Genomic DNA, 19,341 nt, shown 5'->3' on the forward strand with positions numbered 1-19,341 from the left:
GGAAGAGAGAAAGAAAAGAAAAGAAAAGAAAAGAAAAGAAAAGAAAAGAAAAGAAAAGAAAAGAAAAGAAAAGAAAAGAAAAGAAAAGAAAAGAAAAGAAAAGAAAAGCTGTAGGCAGCACAGGGAAATGACCACCACCTGCAACCCACTCCCGTGCTAGCGTGTTAAAACGATGCACGAGTGATGCCCCTGCTACCTCAGCACGGCGGGTAGGAGCGTCCACGCCGGGCAATCCATCTGCAAGCGCCCTGAGGGATTTTGCCTCGCCTTTGAGAGAAAATCGCGTGTTACTGCAATAGTCCACCCTGAAGGTGGACCCCACGCAGTTGCGGGGAGGGCTACTCACACTTGTTTCATGCAAGATCGGCTGTTGTGGAGGTTTTTGTTTTGTTTTGGGTTTGAATGCTGCGTGTGATAATTATTTATTATCCCCGTTTTCTTTTCGAATTAGTGACACAGCTTCAAGTCTGAATAAGTGTTATTTACAGTTCTGGAAAGAGGTGCATGAAACGTCCAAATGAGTCCCGGTTATGGAATTGGAAACCTTCATTTCCGTAGGCGTACAGGTACATATATGAAGCCAGCGACGATCTGAAGCCCAGCAGGAGAAAAACAACGTGTAAAGACACCATGGATAATCACAAGGGTAACCAACCAGTTTTTCTAGTGCTCCCAAAGCACCGGCATCCTTGTCTTCAGACCTGTCCTCCGTGCCTTGTCGGGTCACGTAGCGGTGCAGGAGAATTAACCTTTGGCTTTTTCTTACACAGTCTTTTGTGGCTTGGTCATCTTTCTTCAGATCGCCGATTTACCGCGGGGATACACCTACAATTTCAGCCTCTGTAACCACGACGAGATACAAGAGGATCTCCTAAACGTTTTGGATCCAGACATGACCTTTAAAAAAGAGGTTGGTGGTTTCTCTGGTGGCATCGGAGGGAAACTGTCGGGACGGCACTGCCTCCACGATTTTACCCTTGACCGCCGGCAGCTACTTTCTGAAAATCTCGATTAGCAAGCCGGGAGTTGGCTAGTGTAGTAAACCGGCGCCTGTGAAACGGGACGGGGAAATTATCTCCCACTCTCCTCCGGCGACCTTCCTAAAATGTGCTTCGCTGAAGCTGGAACTGGCAGGGACGGAGAGCAGGAGCCCGGGCGGCTGCTGCCAGAGCGCTACCCGACTCTTCCCGGCTCCTTGCAGACCCGTAGGACTGAAAGTCGCTTGTGTAATGCTTCACCGACGCTGAAGATGGTGTCACGGTTGCAAAGGTGATAAGTGGTTTAGAAGCTACGCGGATGGTTCACACGCGCAGCCGGCGCTTAGCGGAAAGATCAGGCGGCGGCTTGCCGGGACGGCACGCCGTGCCAGCGGACCTGCCGCCGGACCGGGGCGGAGCAGCCCAGCGCAGCCCAGCGCAGCCCAGCCTCGCACCGCCGCCGCCCGACTCCCGCCGCCGCCCGCAGCCTGCGCCGCCCCGGCGGGGGACGGGGGACGGGGGGCGCAGACCGGCGGCGCGCCGGGGCGGTGGAGACGGCCGTGACGGGGTGTCCGAGGCGGGCTGGCAGCCGGCGACGGCAGCGCCGGGGTCCGTGGCTTTAACGAGCACCCCCTGTTGTTGTTTCCCTCCAGGAGCTACAGCTCGATTTTCACACCTGCGAGGACGCGCCTTCCCCGCCGGCGGGCCCGCAGCAGTCCGAGGTTCGCCCGGGTGCACGCATCCTCCGGCGGCTAGGTGTCATTCCCTCTCCATGGAGGAAAAAAAAAAAAAAGGGTGTAGGAAGGAGGAGGAGGAGGGAAGGGGAAAAGGATGGAAAAAGGGGGAGAAGAGGAGGAAAGGGGGGAGAAGGGAAAAAAACGGGGGGAAAGGGAGAAAAAGGGGGAAAAGCGGGGAGAAAGGGGCGGGGATGGGGAGCGAGAGAGGAGAAGGGGTGGGCGGACGGGCAGCCTTCTTTTAAGGATGCTCGGGGAGGCGCCGAAGGGGGAGGGGGGCTGCGGGCTGACGGCTCCGCCGGGGCCGCCACCGTGACCGTGACCATCCATCTGCCTGCAGGGCTCCCGGCGGGCGGAGCGGGCGGGCCGCCTGCTGGAGTGCGTCCTGGAGAGGGCGCGGGGCTGCGGCGAGCGGCCGCCGCTGTGGCGGAGCACACTCTTCGTCCTGCAGCGGCACTGCCCCGGCTACCGGCCGCCACAGGTGGGTGCGGGTGCGGGTGCGGGGCGGCGGGGCAGCCCTGCCGCGGGGAGGCCCGGGGGCGGCGGCCGGACGCTAACGCGTGTGCGGTGGCAGGGCGCCGCGGCCGGGGAGGCGAGCCGAGGCCCGTGCGACGAGAGCAAGGCCCGGGAGCTGATGGCCGTGTGGAGAAGCTACTTCAATTTGGGATAGGTGGCTTTTGGGGGGTGGCATCTTATTCCCCCCCCCCCTCCACCGGACTTAGCTGCTGAGTATTTATTGTCCGCCGTGCAGTCATCGCAACGAAATCATCCCGCGGGTTGGTTGTTTGTGGTTTTTTTTTTTCTCCTCAATGTAATTTATTAAAAAAACCAAACAAACAAAAAAAGAGAAAAGTACGTCAAGTACAGAGGTTGTTCGCGCGGGTGGCCGGAGCGTGCCGCGGCCCCGCCGGGATGCGCCGCTGGAGGCCGGCTGACCGAGCGCTGGGCTGCGCTGCCTGGCTGCGTGCCTCCGCGGCGGGGCTGCCCCGCCGCCAGGGCCTGAGCCGGGTCTGGGGCTTTGTGAGGGGAAGGGGGGGGGGGGGGGGCGGAAAGAAGAATAAAAGGAAAAAACCGAGCAGCGGTGGCTGCGGGGAGTGTTTGTGGAGGCCCCTGGGGGCCGCCGCGGGGTCCGGGGGAGGGAGGAGGGGGTCGCCTGGCGCCGCGCCCGCCGGGTTGGCGGCGCTGACACTCCCCTCCGCCCCTCGCCGGGCAAACCCGCGTCCGGATCGGGGCGGCATCCTCGCCGGCTGGACGCCGACCCCGGCCCCGGAAGCGGGGCGCCCGGGGGGACCGCTTTCGGCGGCGCACGCCGGGGCGGTGAGGGGGAGGAGCGCCGGGCGGGCCGGCCGGAAGCGGGGGGGAGGGGGACGCTTCCTGCGAGCGGACAGCGGGCGCGTGCCGGAGCGATGGCGGGGGAGGGCGGCGGGCTGTTCGCCGGCTTCCGCGTGCTCGGCCGCTTCAGCGGCCACGTCCCGCACGTCCTGCGCTACCACGGCCGCCACCGCGAGTTCTACCTGGCCACCGCCGTCGGCCGCAGCGTCCACACCTACAACGTGAGTACGCGCCCCCCCCCCCCCCCCGCCTGGCCGCCGGGCCGCTGGTCGGCCTTGGGGAGGCCGGGGCCGCGCGGAGTGAGCCGTCCGGGCGCGGGGCAGGGCCCGGCCGCCGCGCCTCTTTCCTCGCCTCCAACCCGCCCCACCGCCCGGCCCCCCAGTCGTGAGGCGGCAGCACGCGAGGAGGGCCCCGGGAGCGGGCCTCGGCGGCAGGCGGGGCGGCTCGCCGGCGGGTGGTTGGGAGGAGGGGAGGCTGCTGGCTAAACAGGCCAGAACGGGCTCGCTGAGCCGCGTGGGCGGCCCTGGAGGGTGTCTGTGCGTGCGTGTGTGTGTGTCCTGGCGGTGCGGCACAGCCCCTCCGTCGGATGGAGGGAGGCGCGCCCAGGGGCTGAAGCTTTTCCTTCTTCGCTAGATAAACCAAAGCTCAGCCGCGGTGTGGGTAGCTGCGGCTTAGGGTTTGAGGGCTACAACTTTGGGCAACAGTCCATTAGATTGTATTAAAACGTCCTTTGCACGCAAACAGGTGAGCATAATTCAGTTCTGCAAGGTGAAAGCCCGCGTGATACTGACTCTCTTCTCGCTGTACGAAAAAAGCGGTTTCAGTGTAGAGAAACAGTAACAAAACAGAACTGAATCGAGCAAGTACAGTGAACAGCAGAGTGCAGACGGCGTAGACCTTCCTGTGCCTTTTTGGTAGTCTTTTAGCGTTCAGTCCTCTCGATCTTCTCCACCGACTTTGAACTAAAATAGTAACGATCATCACTGGGCAAAGATGACTGTAACTGAAGCAAACTGTCTGTGAACGGAGATAAGATAATAACATAGTGTGTTTGTAGTGGAAATAAAGTAGAAGCAGAGACAATGTGAAAACAAATTTGCCCAGGCTCTGCAAGGTGTCTAAACGTGTGCTTAGTTTCCCATGCTGCCTTAGGGTAAAGTACATAAAGAAGCACAACTTACTGTTGCTGAATGGTTGTCTTTCGGCAAATATATCATCCCATTCCTTTCGACTCTCCATCTGCAGACTTTCCTGTCGATACTGTTGTAAACTAAGATGAATAATTTTTCTGTCTTGTGAGGCATGCAAATTCCTTATCCAGGTTGGTTCCTAGAATTTTGAATTTCTGTTTATAGCAAATTCATTGCAATCAATCACTAAAAATGCCTTTTTAATGTTTTCATTGCAGGTGAAGAAACTTGGTATTGTTGCTGTGAGTAAGTATGCGCAGATTGTTCATGTCTGGGTGTTTGGGGTTTTTTTCGGTAACACATCTGACATCTGCACTTGATTCTCAACTCAAAAATGGAAAATTAATTGTGTGTACTGATATCTACACTGAAATATGTTGAAAGAAGTCTCAGAAATATCAGATATCAATTTGGAAATAAGACTGCTGTTGGAACTGTAACTTAGTTCTCTTAGGGATATACCTTGTGAACCTCCTGTCCTTGTCATCTTGTTCTTCCAAGAACACCCCTAGGCCTTAAGAAGTGAGCAGTGAATAAAGCTGTTAATTCCAGATCCCTTTTTTTGTTGTTTTTGTTGTTACTAGAAGGCTGTGTTACAGGAGGAAAACAATTACAGGAACAGAACAGGTGTGGATGGGACTAGAAGTCTTCAGGGAGTGTTAAAAACTGGCTGGACCACTGGATACGAAGGATGTGATTTGATGGCTTGCCATCCAGTTGGCAGTTGATAACAAAGTGTAGCACCCTAGATGTCAACAGCAGGGCCCGTGTTGTTCAGCACCTTCACCAACAGCCTGGGTGATGAGGTGGCATGCCCTCTCAATAAAAATTTGTAGACAATACTATGTAAGGAGGAGTAGATGACATCCCAGAATGGCAGAGCTTCAGTCTGGAGAGGTGTTGCAAAACACTAGGCCTGGGCCAACAGAAACCCCGCCAGGTTCAGCAAGGGCAAGTGCAGAATCCTGCACCTGGGACAGAACAAGCCGGGAACTGACTGGCTGCGTGGCATCCTGCTGAAAGGGAGCTGGGGCTGTGCTGGTGCCAAGTTGAACATGGATCAACAATGCAGTAACTGTGGATAAGGCAAGCCGCGTACTGAGCTGTGTTAGGAATATGGCCAGCAGATCAGGGAAAGCTGTTATTCTCCTGTACTTTGTGCTGGTGAGGCCATACCTGGACTGCGATACCCAGTTAGTGTAGTTCTCCACCTCCCACCACTCACTCCCCTCTCTGTTTCAGGAGGGATGCTGAGGAACGGGGGAGTGTCAGGGGGCCTACAGCACACAGTATGAGAGGAGTCATTGATGTAACGGGATTTGTTCATTCTTGCACAGGGAAAAGCATGGGGCAACCTAGAGGCAGCCTGTCGTCTGAAGGGCAGCTACAAAGATGATGGAGCTGAATTTGTGGTGGTAATGGTAGACAGAGTAACAAGGGGCAACAGCCACAGATTGCAGCTGGAGCGGGTTGCAGTGGAGATGAGGAAAAATGGCCCTAAGAGGGAACTGTAGTACGGTATAGAGCTTGAGCAATCTCCTTCCCCAGAAGTTTTCAAGACTCAAGTGGGCATAGCTGCAGTTAACCTGATCCAGTAGTGGTGATAATCCAGCTATGGGAGGAGCTGGGTGGCAGGTTGAACTAGATGATTTCCAAAGGTCCTTTCCAGCCAGCATTTAGATGATTCAGTGAGATGCACGCTGTCTTGAAAAGCAGCTTTTCTACTTCAGTAAACCACAAAGTTTTTACACAGACCTCATAAAGCAAAATATTCTTCATTAACAGAGCACATATAAACTTGAGAATAAATAACTGTCACACAACTGGGACTACATTTAGAAGATCAGTGAATAGTGACAGCTGTAAACACATTAATGTGACTTCTGTTTTCAGCTTACAAAATCGTAAAAACATTGCATGTTCTGTGAAATCCTTTTCGGTGGACTACATCTTCTTACAGACCTAGTCATTTAAGCTTTCTGAGAAATTGAGATGTTTACATACAAAATTGTGATTGAAAAAATAAATGATGTGCCCGTCAGTGCGGTGTTGTTGGTTTATTGATGTTATGTGGTTAGGGCTCTGAACTTTTTGATTGGAGTGTGCCTAAAACTGTCTTGGCCTAAGCAGACTCACATACAACTCATGTGGAGTACCAGGTATCTGTAACCTGATTATAGACCTAAACCACTTCAGAGGCTCTATGGGAAGATGTCTAACGTGTTCAAACAAATGAAACCTCTCATAAAGTGCAACCTTTTTTATCTTCTTAGTTTAGTTCTTCCCACTGAAGCTGTGCTGCAGAACAGCAAAGGGTACAGCATTCTTTCTGACAATAATTCATAATACAAAGGAACATTGTGGAGAGGGCTGTTGAGTGATCTAATTTGTACCATAGGTAGGCTTCTGCAGTCACTGATTTTTGATCTGGTGTTTCTCTGTACAATTGCTAAGCTCTGTGATTTGCATTTTTATATTTCCCTAGATGGAGAGTATTTTTCCCTAGAGTGCGTTTCTCAGTTTTCTACCTTTTGGGACCACACCAGCAGCTTCTCAGTGTGGTCTGGAGCTTTGACTCTTTTACCATTTGAGCTAGTAAAGTTGTAGATCACAATAATAGATACTGTTTCTGAACCAGTCACAAGGTGGGGAGTGAGATGTGTTCCTAGAGCAGTAAATTCCCCATGTCTTTAGCTGTAATTGGGGAACAGTTGCAGGAGTGGGTCACTAGCTTCCAGGTCTGCAGAATGGCTTAACCTAATAGGCATTGCCAATTCTGAGAGTTGTTATCTGTGTTTCCAGTCCAGTGGGCTGGGGGGATCTGACAGTCTCCAGAAGTGTTATGTTGGGATAACTTCTTCATAAGCCCTCACAAAGCTAACGCGAACCTTTACTTACAGTGATAATTCAGTAATTTATTATTCACTGTTTTTCAAAAGAACCACCTTGTGATCTGTCAATCTGATGTTACTCATGTTTTTGTTACTGATGTGATGTTATTTATGGTAATGCTTGCATTCATCTGAAATGTGTGCATGTCTCTCAGAAATTCAACAGAACATTCAACAGGAGAGTTTTCTTGGTGGGTCACCATGATAAATAAATGCACTGTCAGGCTTTCTCTCTTGTTACGAACCTGGAACTTGTTGAACTTTTCTTCTGTTTGATTAACAGGTAATGCTTTGCCACAAGACATTACGTGTTTGGCAGCAGACCGCATGTTGATATTTGCTTCGTACAACAATATTCTCCATGCTTTTGCCAGGAACAAAGAGGTTTTTTATTACTTATTACTACAAAACAGTTGTGTAGTGTTTGTGTTTTCAAGGCACTTAAATTTTCTACAAATTTCTATTTTTGTAGATGTTTATTTGTGTACTTCAAATGTAGGGAAGCAAAAACTGTAGAAGGAGCAATAAAAAGCTTAAAATATGACACTGTAAGAGCAAATTCTGCAATGGCTGATCTGTGTTTTATGTATTATAATAATTAAGTAGTTAAAGATAAAAAATAAATCATTAATTCACATAAATTAAATTACTTAAAATTAAACTAAATAATTAAAAATACTTAGTTACAATATTATTGCCAACAGTTTTAAATATCAGAGAAAATTACCTATCTTCCACTTAAAGTTGTGTGACTTTTCCATGTATTTTATTTAAACTTCTTGCTGACTTGTGTTAGCTGTCCTCAAGTACTATGTTAACATGATATGCTACATGAACAGTGTATATTGAAAACATTTGTATTTTGAAACTCTAGGTGGTTCATACCTATGAAGGTCACAAGGCAAGAATACACCTTCTGCAGCCTTTTGGTGATCATGTTATCTCTGTGGATGTTGATAATGTTCTTATTGTCTGGGATATACAGTCAGAAGGTGAGAGACACTTTTATTTTTGTTATTACTTTATAAGACAGCATTGTTAAACAGTAATTTTTAAAAAAGGGTTTTTTTAAATGTGCATGTTCAGAAGTAGTTTGTTCTTAAAAAAGGAAAAAAATCATTAAATGATAGCGCTCAAACGGTAATCTGAAGTCCTAATCCTACAATAATTTTTCATGAGTGGATCTGGCACCACCATATAGGCCTAAAAAGATATGCTTTTACAGAAATTGCATTTTAGTGTTGCATTTTCTGGTAAAGACTGTGATACAGCAGCGTTGGCACTGACTCTGAAATCCTGTAGTTCCTTGATACTTACTAGTCTGGGTAAGACTAAATTCTTACGAATGATCTTTTGATTGTGTCAGCATTTTCTCGTGCCATTGTAAAGTGCCTTATGAAATCCTGCTTCAGTGCCCTGGATGTTTTTCTTTAGAAAGCATCCTCATGGGTGTCACCGATGTCATTCCCTGGATGCTGGGTCTTGAAAGTGGCTGCAGACAGGCTTTAGAGATTTGAAGTTGCTATAACAAACAAAAAGCATGCTAATCGGGTGAGGTGTTTTGCTCAGGCAGGAGCAGGAATCCTTCAGAGAGATATAAATCACTACACTTTTGCCAGAATTGTTGTGCTAGGTAGGCTTATAGGGAAAAAATATACCTTCAAGCCAACAGATGTTATAACGTAAACAAGTTTAGTCTGTCCTGTTACGCATTAGCTAATCCTTTAATGCAAGAAACACCAGTTATGGGTTTTGTACAGAGTAAACATCAGTTCTGCCTTTACATTTGCCAAGGGATGACAAGCCTGCAGATTTGTAGGGATAGCCACACTAACAGTGTTTCTTACTTTTTTGCAGAGGAGTATCTTCAAGTGGATTTTGATAAGGCCACTTTTGCAGTTTCTGCAGTTCTGCATCCCAGCACCTATTTGAATAAAATTCTCCTTGGGAGTGAACAAGGGAGCTTGCAGCTATGGAATATAAGATCCAAGTAAGATTCTTAATAACTTGGGTATACTTCATGCTCCAAGCAGTTTCACATGCAACAAATAATACTTTTAAGTACAGTAGGTTTTGAACATGGAATCTTTTACTGAGTCCTTTGGCACAAGTTTTCAGTTGGTCTACCTCCAGGAACAAAGAATGCTGCTGCTCCCTGAATGCTGATGCCTTTCAAGTTGCGTGTTGTTTACTCTCCCTGCAAAATGTCAGGGATTGTTCCGGAATTTATTTTTTTTTAATTAAATTTTTTTTTTTAATTTCCTGGAATCACATACCTTTCCAATGAAAATAATTAAAATAATAGTAAATGCATGTTCAGGCCTTCTGCCTTCCTTCTTACAAGCTTAATTTTTTGGTGGTTGTGGGTCCAAGGAAGTGCTGGCAGGTAGCGTGGAGGTAATTACTAGCATTTGATCCTTACACTCAAGTAAGAGGTGTGTAGATATGTAGTTGTTCCTGAGCACATCCCAATAGAGGATCATCCATAATGGCAGTATTTCATGCCTACCATGATCAGCTGCTTTTCTAGCTCGTGAAAGTTACAGCTACAGTTAACTTCCCTGCATGTTAATGTGCATACTGCAAGCAGATGTTAACTCGAGTAGTTCAGTGTTTTATTCTCATGACTACTGTATATTTTCAGTGATATCGCTGCTAATTTTTTTGTTCCATATTCTAAGGTTTTGGAGGTGCCATACATGCTGTGCTATATAAATCAGGAAGTAGGAATAACCTAAAAATACAGAAAAGTAAATGTCTCTACTTACAGTAGTCTTATGTCTCTTCATCGCCTGTTGCAGCATCTGAGATCCAATACATCCTAGATGACAAAGAGTCTTCCTTAGATGGCTTAGTTTCTCTTTTAATTGTGTGAAAACTTACAGGACTGTTACTGCTCTTTTAGCAATGTTGTTGGGTTAAGCACTTTCTATTTTTTGACTGTTTGTTCCCTTCATAGGTTATTTTGTAGATAGGTATGGGCGCAATTAGACAAAAAAATAAATTGGAAGAACTGAGGGGAAAGTCTGATGGTCTCTGGCAAGAAAGGACAGTGAGAGGTGGTAACACATGGCTGCTAGCAATCTTTTAAGAATGACGGCCTCTATCTGTGGTGATGGAATAATTTTTTTAATCATGTCTGTTCTTAAATACCGTCTTCATAATTTCACCTTTAAGTACTGCATGACTGCCTTGTTGGTGAACAGTCCTGCTTCACATTTTGGCTGTTAGCATTTCTGAAAGAAACAAGATGAGGTGTGCTTGTAATACGTGTTAGTGTCTTCATTTAGGGAAGGTACTCTGCAAATGAAGGATTTGGTTTTTATTAGAAGTTGGACCAAGAGTGGCTTTTTATGTTGGTGTTAAGAATTCTGAAAAGGTGTTCAGAGCAGAAACATACGGGGAGCAACTGGTGGAGAATGGGTCTTCCTCCCTATTCATGTTATGTAATTAGGTCACCTTTTAGGTAATAATGCATGACACTAACTTGTTCAATAAAAATTAACCATAAGTTTTATTCTTAACCTCACTTACTAGTATTACAGGAGTTTTTTTCCTTTTAACTGATTTATAAGGACAGAAGGCTGATGTGCTTTCCTGTGTAAGTGCATAGAAAGCATCCATTTTGTTGTGAAAAATCCCCAGGGGTTAATTGATTTATGTTTTTTGTTTGTTTTTTTTTCCAGCAAACTCTTATACTCATTTCCAGGATGGCACTTAGCGGTCACAACTCTTGAACAAGTTAGTATTTTTGGTATCTTACTTTCTCACATAACTGGTCAAGAATAGCAGGCAAAATATCCTTGCTTAAAATTACAGCAATGAAGATGACTTGTATTCTCTCAGGTAATTTTAATAGCCCTCTCTTGAGCATTTTAGGCATTGAAGAGAGGTAGACTTGGAGGTTTATTATCTGCCCTTCCTCTAGTCCTAGTTCTGTTGCATTTAGCATCTTAGCTATCTGGTGTTCATCACATCTGTAATGTTTTTTCACTGAATGATGTAATGAATCCACAGAAACAGTTTGTTTGAAAGATGCATGTGTATTGTGTAGCTTCTGTTACACTGGTAGCTTTTTGCTAAATTTATTTTGCTTTGGAGGTAACTAAAGTGTAGGTTTTACTGATTCAAGAAAATATTTTGTAATTTTATCTGCTGTATTTTTGTAGATATAAAACTTAATTGAAACATATTGGTAGCATTGATGACAACTTTGAAAATGGTCTGCAGTTGTCCTGGATAAAACTTGTAAATATGGGGGTCTGTGGCAGGGTATGTATATAATGACCCACCAGAACTACTGAAAACTTAGTGAGGTGTTTTTCAAAGGAGTTCCAGCTTCTGGAAACAGAATTGTTTCATCCAATGGAGACTAAGCACAAAATCTTGCATCTCATTTTTTGTGCGTTAAGGTAATATAGATGTCATGTGAGATGCCTTATTTGTTTCTTTTCTATTTGTCCTGGACTTATATACATTGTCTTGTATGTATTGGTATTACTAGTGTAGCAGCAAGCTTTTCCTTTTTCATTTCAGCTGCTGTTCAATTTTTCTTGCAGGCTCCAGCAGTGGATGTTGTTGCAGTCGGTCTTGTATCTGGTCATATCATTGTACACAACATTAAGTTTGATGAAACTCTGATGAAATTTCAACAAGACTGGGGTCCCATCACAGCAATATCTTTTCGTACAGGTAAGTCGTAGTATTTTTAGTGAAAATATGTATAAAATCACTAAAACTAAGTGGAAGGTAGGAAAATATGTTTTGATAAAACGTTTCAAAATCAAAATTGGGGCTGAGATTTTTAGTTTTCAAAGGCGGCAGATAATCTAGAAAAGTTACCAATAAGTAAGGGACATCATACATCTGCATCATACTGGCTGTTTTGTCGTATTTTCTTGTGTACTGACTCAGTGCACAGGAAGTGCGACATACAGTAGGTACTCCTTTTCAAAGAAAAGTAAGAGAGTTTATATTTACAACATGCCAAGAACTAACTAACACAGTACACAGTTACCAGTTACTGCAGAGAAATCAGTACACTGTAAGTTAGCATCCAAACCTACTTGTCAGTAGTGTCTTCACCCTCCAAAACAAAGTTAGAATGTTAATAGTTGGGTGACTACTGAATGGATGTTACTGGAGAACACCGTTTATATTCACAGCTTTTTTTTGTGTGAAGAGCTTGTACTAATTACTAAAGCTAGTTACTTTAATGATGATCGTGCCTACAGAGCTGTTGATACTGAATCTGATCTCTCATTTGAAAAGACAAATTTGGAAATCTTAACAGAACATAGATTGATGCAGACCCTGTTGCGGAAGAATGCTCCTGGAGAGACTTGTGGAAAGACTTGTTAGAAGTGGAAAGAGTGCCTTTTCGTTTCAGCCATTTAACTCAAAACCTTAATAAAGTTAAATAACTTCCATTGCCTGCCTGAAGGTGTGGCTTTCAGAGGTTCTCTAATCTCTCTCTCTTCCTGTCTTTAGAGTTAGGAAATTTAGTGTAAATATAACCTGGTTGGTTTGAACTCGGGTACTCATGTTAGTCTTTGAGTAAAGTGCTCTTCATTTAAATTAAAATGAACTTGGCATTTACTTATCTGTGAAGCTTTATCAAAAAAGAAAACGCTGGGCCTGTCTGGTTTAGTTATCTATGATGTGTATAATTGCAAATTGGAAACTGGCTTTTTCCTGTTGTTAGAGCGAAAAGATTAGTTACCAATTATGCAGGATATTTGGTGAAATTTTATCTTGATATGGTAAGTTTTAAAACTGACTTGAATATTTGTAGTACGTTTTTGCGAAGTTAGTATGATGTGTTTACCTCTTTAATATTAGACAAGATAGAGCAAATAGAAGAAAATTAGAAATTCTGTGAGCTGAGGTTTTTATTATTTCTCAGAATGATGGAATAAGCATATAATCAACTTTTGGAATTTGTTTTTGCAAGCTCTGGAGCCAAAAACTTGAGAAGATTTTAAAAAAGGACTGGTAACTTCTAGAGTGCTGATAGAATAGCTCTCACATCCTGAAGTGTGCAGGCTAGTAAGTTCGGGGGAGAATCTGGGATGGAGAATAACTTTTGAAAATGGTACAGGTACAATATTTCTTGTGCTTTCAAGCAAAACCTCCAGCATCGGCTGCTGGATTTAGATATCTCTGTTATTATCTGATATAACAATCCTGTTTTTATTATCAGTGAACTTCGTTTCTTTTCTGCTTGAAGTACTAGAATATTTCAGTTAAAACATCCTATTTTTAGAATCAGCTTGAGAATTTTTTTTCTTGTGATTGTAGCCTTTTCTTGCATCAGTTTTAAGATGTGAGAAGTCAATAAGGATGACCTGAATGTCAATAAGCAAATCTTTTTTTTTTTTTTTTTTTAATTGAGTAGATGGACACCCAGTAATGGCAGCTGGTAGCCCAATTGGACACATTGCTTTGTGGGATCTAGAAGAGAAGAAACTAATGTGTCAGATGCAAGATGCCCATTCCACAGCAATAGCTGGTATGTCGTTTGTCCCTGGAGAGCCACTTCTTATTACTAATGGTGCTGATAACGCTATACGGGTAAGTTACAATAGCGCTGCTATGTGCTGTTACTTTTTTTTTTTTCTCTTGTAGTCCTCCAAAGTGTAAATGTTTAGTTTGGGTTGAAGTAGCAGTTCTCAAATGAAACAAATACGACAAAACTCAAGTTACTGTAGTTGCCAGCTCTCAGCTTATCTCTAGTGGGGCAGTTTAAGGATTTGCTACCATGATGTCATTGCTTCATTTATTGCTTCATGACAGCCTTGGAGAATAAAGCTTTGGATCCACTTTTCCAGAACCACACTTTATATCCTGGTGCACGATCTTAAGTCTTGATCTATTTTTATAATGTTCTGGGTCATGAGCAGTTGCTGTTGATAAGTTCCTTGTGCTGCGTGTTCTCTGATGCCATTAGCCTTTGGTGGAGGGGTAGAATGAATAGTGGGAAACTGTCAGCTGCTGTGGTGGAAACTTCCAGAGTTCTAGGATTAAGGATGAAAGCCGATGGGTGAAGTTTGCTGCACCAGCTCCCAGCTAATCCTGTTCCACTTATTGGCAGGGCAATGTTCATCACCTTTTTTTTTCTGCTTCTTTGGGGAGGCAGGTGTGGATTTTTGATGGACCTGGTGGTACAGGACGTGTATTGAGAAGCCGAATGGGACATAGTGCACCACCAACAAAAATCAGATACCATGGGCAAAATGGAGAGCAAATTCTTAGTGCAGGTATGAGTTCTCATTCTTCTTATTCAGTCTGATTTCCTGCTGTGGGAGGGAAAACATGCAGAGCTAAGTGTCTTTGTTTTATTAATACAATAGATTATATTTCATTTGTTGTGTATGTGTATTTATGAAACATAGTAAGTGATTAGTGTAGACAGTATCATTTATTACTGTATCAAACTGTTTCACAGTTTCCCTAGAGGAACATATATCAGCAGGTAGGCTGACAATCAGTTATGAGCAGAAAAGCTTAGGAGCTGCTTTTGTCATCCATATTTATATGTCTGATGAATAAAAATTGTTTCATTATCACCTAAGGAACTATCAGCTGGACAAAATGAAAACCTGTAGCAACTAGGGAAATTCTGTTGTGACAGGGGAAAAACCAAGCAGCATAATGCATTTAAGTAACTTAGAGGAGCCACTCCACTTTTCCCAGTAGTTTTAGCAAGTTTTGTGTGTTGCAATGTCTTTGTAATTTGTTACAGCTCAGTTGTGTCTGTAATAAATATTCCCAAGGTCACTTGTTACTAAGATGTTAATCTAAAAGTGTAAAAATGCATAAGTGACTACCCTTCCTTAGAAGCTAGCATATTTAAAAATCTGTACATAGACCGCTTAGGAAATGAAGTACTAGATCAGACTGTTTTGTGGCCCAGAACACTTCAGTAGTGGGATAATAGAGACTCTTCACCTAGTCTTTAATTACTCTGAAGTAATGAAATTGTGTATATGGGCAACATTTGAAAACATTACACCACATTTTGATGAAAGTTACACCTAATATGGCACAGCAATACTCTGTGCTAAAATCTTGGTGGTCATCCAACTAGTAACTTGGATTCAAGTAACTAGTTACTTGACAGTAATTCAGCTCACACCAGATGAACTACAGTAACAATCAGGAGTTGCTTAACAAATCCTCGCATTTGCTTTTGCTTTACTGCTTTGTTAACTGCACTGAAACATACGGAGAGGGCACAGAGGCAACTACTAAAGTGAAAAGGGCCTCAAGCTTTGAGATCTCATCTATCTGCAGTGTAAGGAGACTGACTCTCTATGTTCCTTTCTGAACCAGTGGTAAAACTTTGTGCAATAGGAATGCAGTAGTAATGCTGTGGGGTGCCTTTCAAGGACTACTGGTTTCCTTACACAGGCATCTCCACAAATCAACTGTATAAAATTTCACCAATGTCACTGGCTTTCATCCTGCTTAACATTTCTCCCAATTCCCAGTATATACATCCTGCCTTACTTCTGTATCATAGCAGCAAGGAAGGGTTGCTTGAATACTATAATTGTTCCATTGTCTTTCAGATTCTCTAAGTTCACTTTGACTAATTTTCTGTTTTCTTACTTGTTTGGCCAGTAAAAATGTTTTGTGATTCTTCTGATTTTTAAAAATCATCTCAGTGCCTTTAATTTTACATACGTTGTGTAATTTAATTTTCTGTTAGTTTCTGGTTCTGCCTTGCCCACATCTCCCTCACAAAGTGGACCTGTTTGCTAGTTTCATATTTGAACCTTCTGTCACCCTATCAAATTAAATTCCTATCAGTTTTGTGAACATTGGTCACTGGGTAGAGGAGGGAATTCCCATTAGTGTCCTGGTTTACAGGAAAGATGGACAACTCAGCTTTTGCCATTTTTGTTTGGGTTAGCTTACTGGCTAACCTAGGTGTAGTCCTTAACCAGCCACAGCATGTGTTGGTTAGACAAAGTACAAAGAAAGGAATATTGTGGTTGGTGAGGGAGTATACGGGGTCATGGGAAAGATTTGGAAGTATTATTGAGGTATTTGAAGGATGTAACAGTTTATTTAAGGTTTTAGTCATTGAAAGCTAGGAACAGCTAGATATTGTGGTGGAGAAAGGAGGGGGGATAGAGGAATTGAGCATGTAGAAGGTATCCATAAAAGAGGTGTTATTCTGATCATGTGTGGGGCAAAATTGTAGGAGTGGGATATAGGCCATAGAAAATTAGGCTCCATTAGTTCTGCTGCTTATAGTGTATCTGTATTTTTTTCTTGGATGAGAATTTTTAATAAATACTTTTATTATGGAGTTTGAGGTTTCATACCTTCTGCTTTTCTTGCTCAGATAGCTTGAGTAAACCCTTCACTGCTCTCTGCTAATATTTTGTCAGGTCAAGATGGAACGTTGCAGTCTTTTTCAACAGTGCATGAAAAGTTCAATAAAAGTTTAGGACGTGGTAAGTATTTCAGTGAAAGTACAAATATTGGTGAAAAAAGCCCTGAAAAGTATTTATGTAAACAGGAGCTAAAACATTCCTTATTTTCACTTTAACTGTTGTATGAAAACTGTTCATCTCAGTTGTTCTGCAAACTCAGTCCTTCCTCATGTATATAAAGTGTATTCTGAGATTCGTTTGTACTTAAGAAAATTAATTTCTCTAGCCTGGCAGTGTGTGTTATTTCACTGTGGGAAACATCGGGCATGATTTTTTTAATTGAAAACGTGTAAAGCAGTAGCTGACATTTCAGCATGCATAATTACAACTGTTTACCTCATTCCCCTTCTATTCAGTTGACTAAATTATTAGTTAATTCATATTTCTTGACCTTAGTTCCTTTGATTTAATGTAGAATTTAATTTAAAAAACACATCTTCCACACAATGCTGTGGTTAAGGGACACTTTCTTGTACAGTTCAGAGAGCAAGGCTCAGAAAGACTAAAATAATTCTTATTTTTAAATATCTGTATGTTGATATATATGTATTTAGATAGATTTGAATAGACAGATATAGATTAATTGATTGTATATATCCTTTGGGCATAAATCTGAAATTCCTGACTCTTTGGTTTTTGAAAGGTCTGGGTGTTATACATTGCTTTATATAGTGATGTCTGTATGACCATTGTTTTAGCTGTGATGGGGGGACCTCTGCTTCAGGTTGTAAGCACAAGATCCTGCAACAAATAGTTTGAGTAGTACATCTGTGAATGTAATAGGCTAGTGACGGGCTCAGCATCACATGAATTTTGACAGGAACTCTAATAACATTCTTAGCTCTTCAAACCATAGGCAACAGCAATGCTGTGTTAATGTAAGCCAAATTTTTCTAAGTTTTGTAGGAACTTCACACTTAGTAAACAATCCTTTTTAAAGCATTATTCTCAGATCTAGCCATGAGACTGAGACACTTCTTTTTTTTTAAGGTTCAATTAACAAAAAGAAGTCAAAAAAGAAAGGTCTTAAGCTTGATACGATGGCACTTCCACCAATTACAGTCTTTGCTTCAGGTAAGTAGTCTTTGAGATGTGTTACATAGCTCATTATGTCTTCATTTTGTTGTTTAACCCTCAAGACACTACTATTTTGAAAGCCCATGCTGCATCAAGATGAGATTATTGACATTCTGTGACCCTTCATGAGCTGTTGAGTGACAGTTTAAAATGACACTTTACTTGGTAAACTTTTCTATTATTTCAAAAAAGAGCATTTTATTTCAAATGTCTTTGTGTTTAACTGGCTCTTCACTTGAAAATCTCCAGCATGGGAGCCAGAATCTTCTGATGTAGATACTCTTCCAGGCTGGAGAACGAGCAGTAAGGGGGCTGAAGATCTTTGTCAGCTGAGGAAATCTTAGTTATAGTGGTTCATCTGGATTCTCCAGTTCCTTTATTTAAGTCACTTTTCAAAGTCAAGTTTCAATTACTCGGTCTGTTTGTAATTCAGTATGCAAATAGCAAACCTTACTTTTTGAAGCAAAATTGCAATTATCTTTGCTTCATCAAAATGTGTTTCTTTAAACTAATGACCTCCTCTTCAGACTTGAAGTCTGTTTTGTCTTAAGTCTAGCTATGCTTTGGTCTTCCAAGAATGGTTGATTTTTTCATATGTTGAACGGTTTGGATTTACAATTTTGTGTATCCCTTTGACTACTTATGGTATTTGTATTTGCAGACCTCAGTGATACAGACTGTCTGTACATACTTGTTGCAAATATGTGAGTGTGTGTGTGTGTATATATATATATATGCACTTTTTAAATTGGTATTAGACATGCCTGATTGATTTAAGGTGGTAGAACTACCTTAAATGTGTTTGGAGACATGAGAAAACAATTATTTAAGTACATTTTAGTGTGTTTCTTTTTTGCTATCTTGTCTTTGTTTGGTGAAGTGAACCAGTTTGTATCCAGTTGTTTTATTTTTTGAAGTTCTAGAAATACCCAATTTCAAGCTCTCAATTTTTTTAAACATATGAATTCCAGGAAAAAAGCAAACTTGCTCATTATTTAGATCTCCACATATCATATTTTACTACAAAGTTTGGACACTGAGCTTTTGAGGAATGGTTTTCCTGCAAATGCAGAAAAGCCTTTTGCTATGTGAAGCAGACTTAGCTCTTAAACCCTGCTTTAAGATGTTAATCTAGTGGCTTCTGCTGCTTCAGCAGCTGAGGAAACTGTTAAGAGACTCAGCTGGAAATGTGTACAGATTGAGCAGTTTAAACCATTTAAGTTTAAATATGCTTTTCAAATCACATAGACACATATATACAAAGAAATGAAATATACCAAAAGAATGCTTGTGGATTTCTTAGTGTTTGAGTACACTAGCATATGCACAGTGGTTTGCCAGGTGTTTCTTACGGTTTGCCACGTGTTTTTTATGAATGGTAGCCTTTTGACTCTCCAACAGGGACACTAAATATGAACTGTTCTGTCTAAAGGTATTTCAAAGTACTCTTTCTTATTTAGAATGATTCATTGTTACTAAAAGGAATATGTGTTACATTGCAGAAGTGGCACATCAGAGTGACTGGGATAGTATTGTTGCCTGCCATCAAGGGTATATAACCTGTACAACATGGAACTATCAGAAAACTTCCATGGGAGCTCATAAACTGAGGCCAGAAGAATTTAGCAAACACAAACCTATTGATATATATGCAACAGTAAGTTTATTTAGGATGTTTCTTCAGCATTACAGTA

At 42.7% G+C, this 19,341-nt stretch overlaps 1 protein-coding gene and 1 long non-coding RNA gene across 2 annotated transcripts in view; both read left to right on the forward strand.

Annotated features, from left to right (window-relative positions):
* The first annotated feature begins 1,286 nt into the window (after positions 1 to 1,286).
* LOC142027457 (uncharacterized) lies at positions 1,287 to 2,722 on the forward strand. The gene is made up of 3 exons (XR_012649142.1): positions 1,287 to 1,699; positions 2,052 to 2,192; positions 2,286 to 2,722. It is a non-coding gene; the product is annotated as an uncharacterized LOC142027457 (long non-coding RNA).
* Positions 2,723 to 3,082: 360 nt separating this feature from the next.
* The window catches only part of WDR36 (WD repeat domain 36), a 33,872-nt gene continuing 17,613 nt past the window's right edge, over positions 3,083 to 19,341 (forward strand). The window contains exons 1-12 of the mRNA XM_075021683.1: positions 3,083 to 3,264; positions 4,452 to 4,479; positions 7,408 to 7,508; positions 7,999 to 8,116; positions 8,982 to 9,114; positions 10,811 to 10,865; positions 11,684 to 11,816; positions 13,522 to 13,697; positions 14,263 to 14,383; positions 16,526 to 16,591; positions 17,561 to 17,644; positions 19,150 to 19,304. Of these exons, the coding sequence (XP_074877784.1) occupies positions 3,118 to 3,264; positions 4,452 to 4,479; positions 7,408 to 7,508; positions 7,999 to 8,116; positions 8,982 to 9,114; positions 10,811 to 10,865; positions 11,684 to 11,816; positions 13,522 to 13,697; positions 14,263 to 14,383; positions 16,526 to 16,591; positions 17,561 to 17,644; positions 19,150 to 19,304 (1,317 nt within the window). The 5' untranslated portion in view covers positions 3,083 to 3,117. The remainder of the gene's footprint in view (positions 3,265 to 4,451; positions 4,480 to 7,407; positions 7,509 to 7,998; positions 8,117 to 8,981; positions 9,115 to 10,810; positions 10,866 to 11,683; positions 11,817 to 13,521; positions 13,698 to 14,262; positions 14,384 to 16,525; positions 16,592 to 17,560; positions 17,645 to 19,149; positions 19,305 to 19,341) is intronic.

This window comes from Buteo buteo, chromosome Z, assembly GCF_964188355.1.
Source record: "Buteo buteo chromosome Z, bButBut1.hap1.1, whole genome shotgun sequence".
Classification (NCBI taxonomy): Eukaryota; Metazoa; Chordata; class Aves; order Accipitriformes; family Accipitridae; genus Buteo; species Buteo buteo.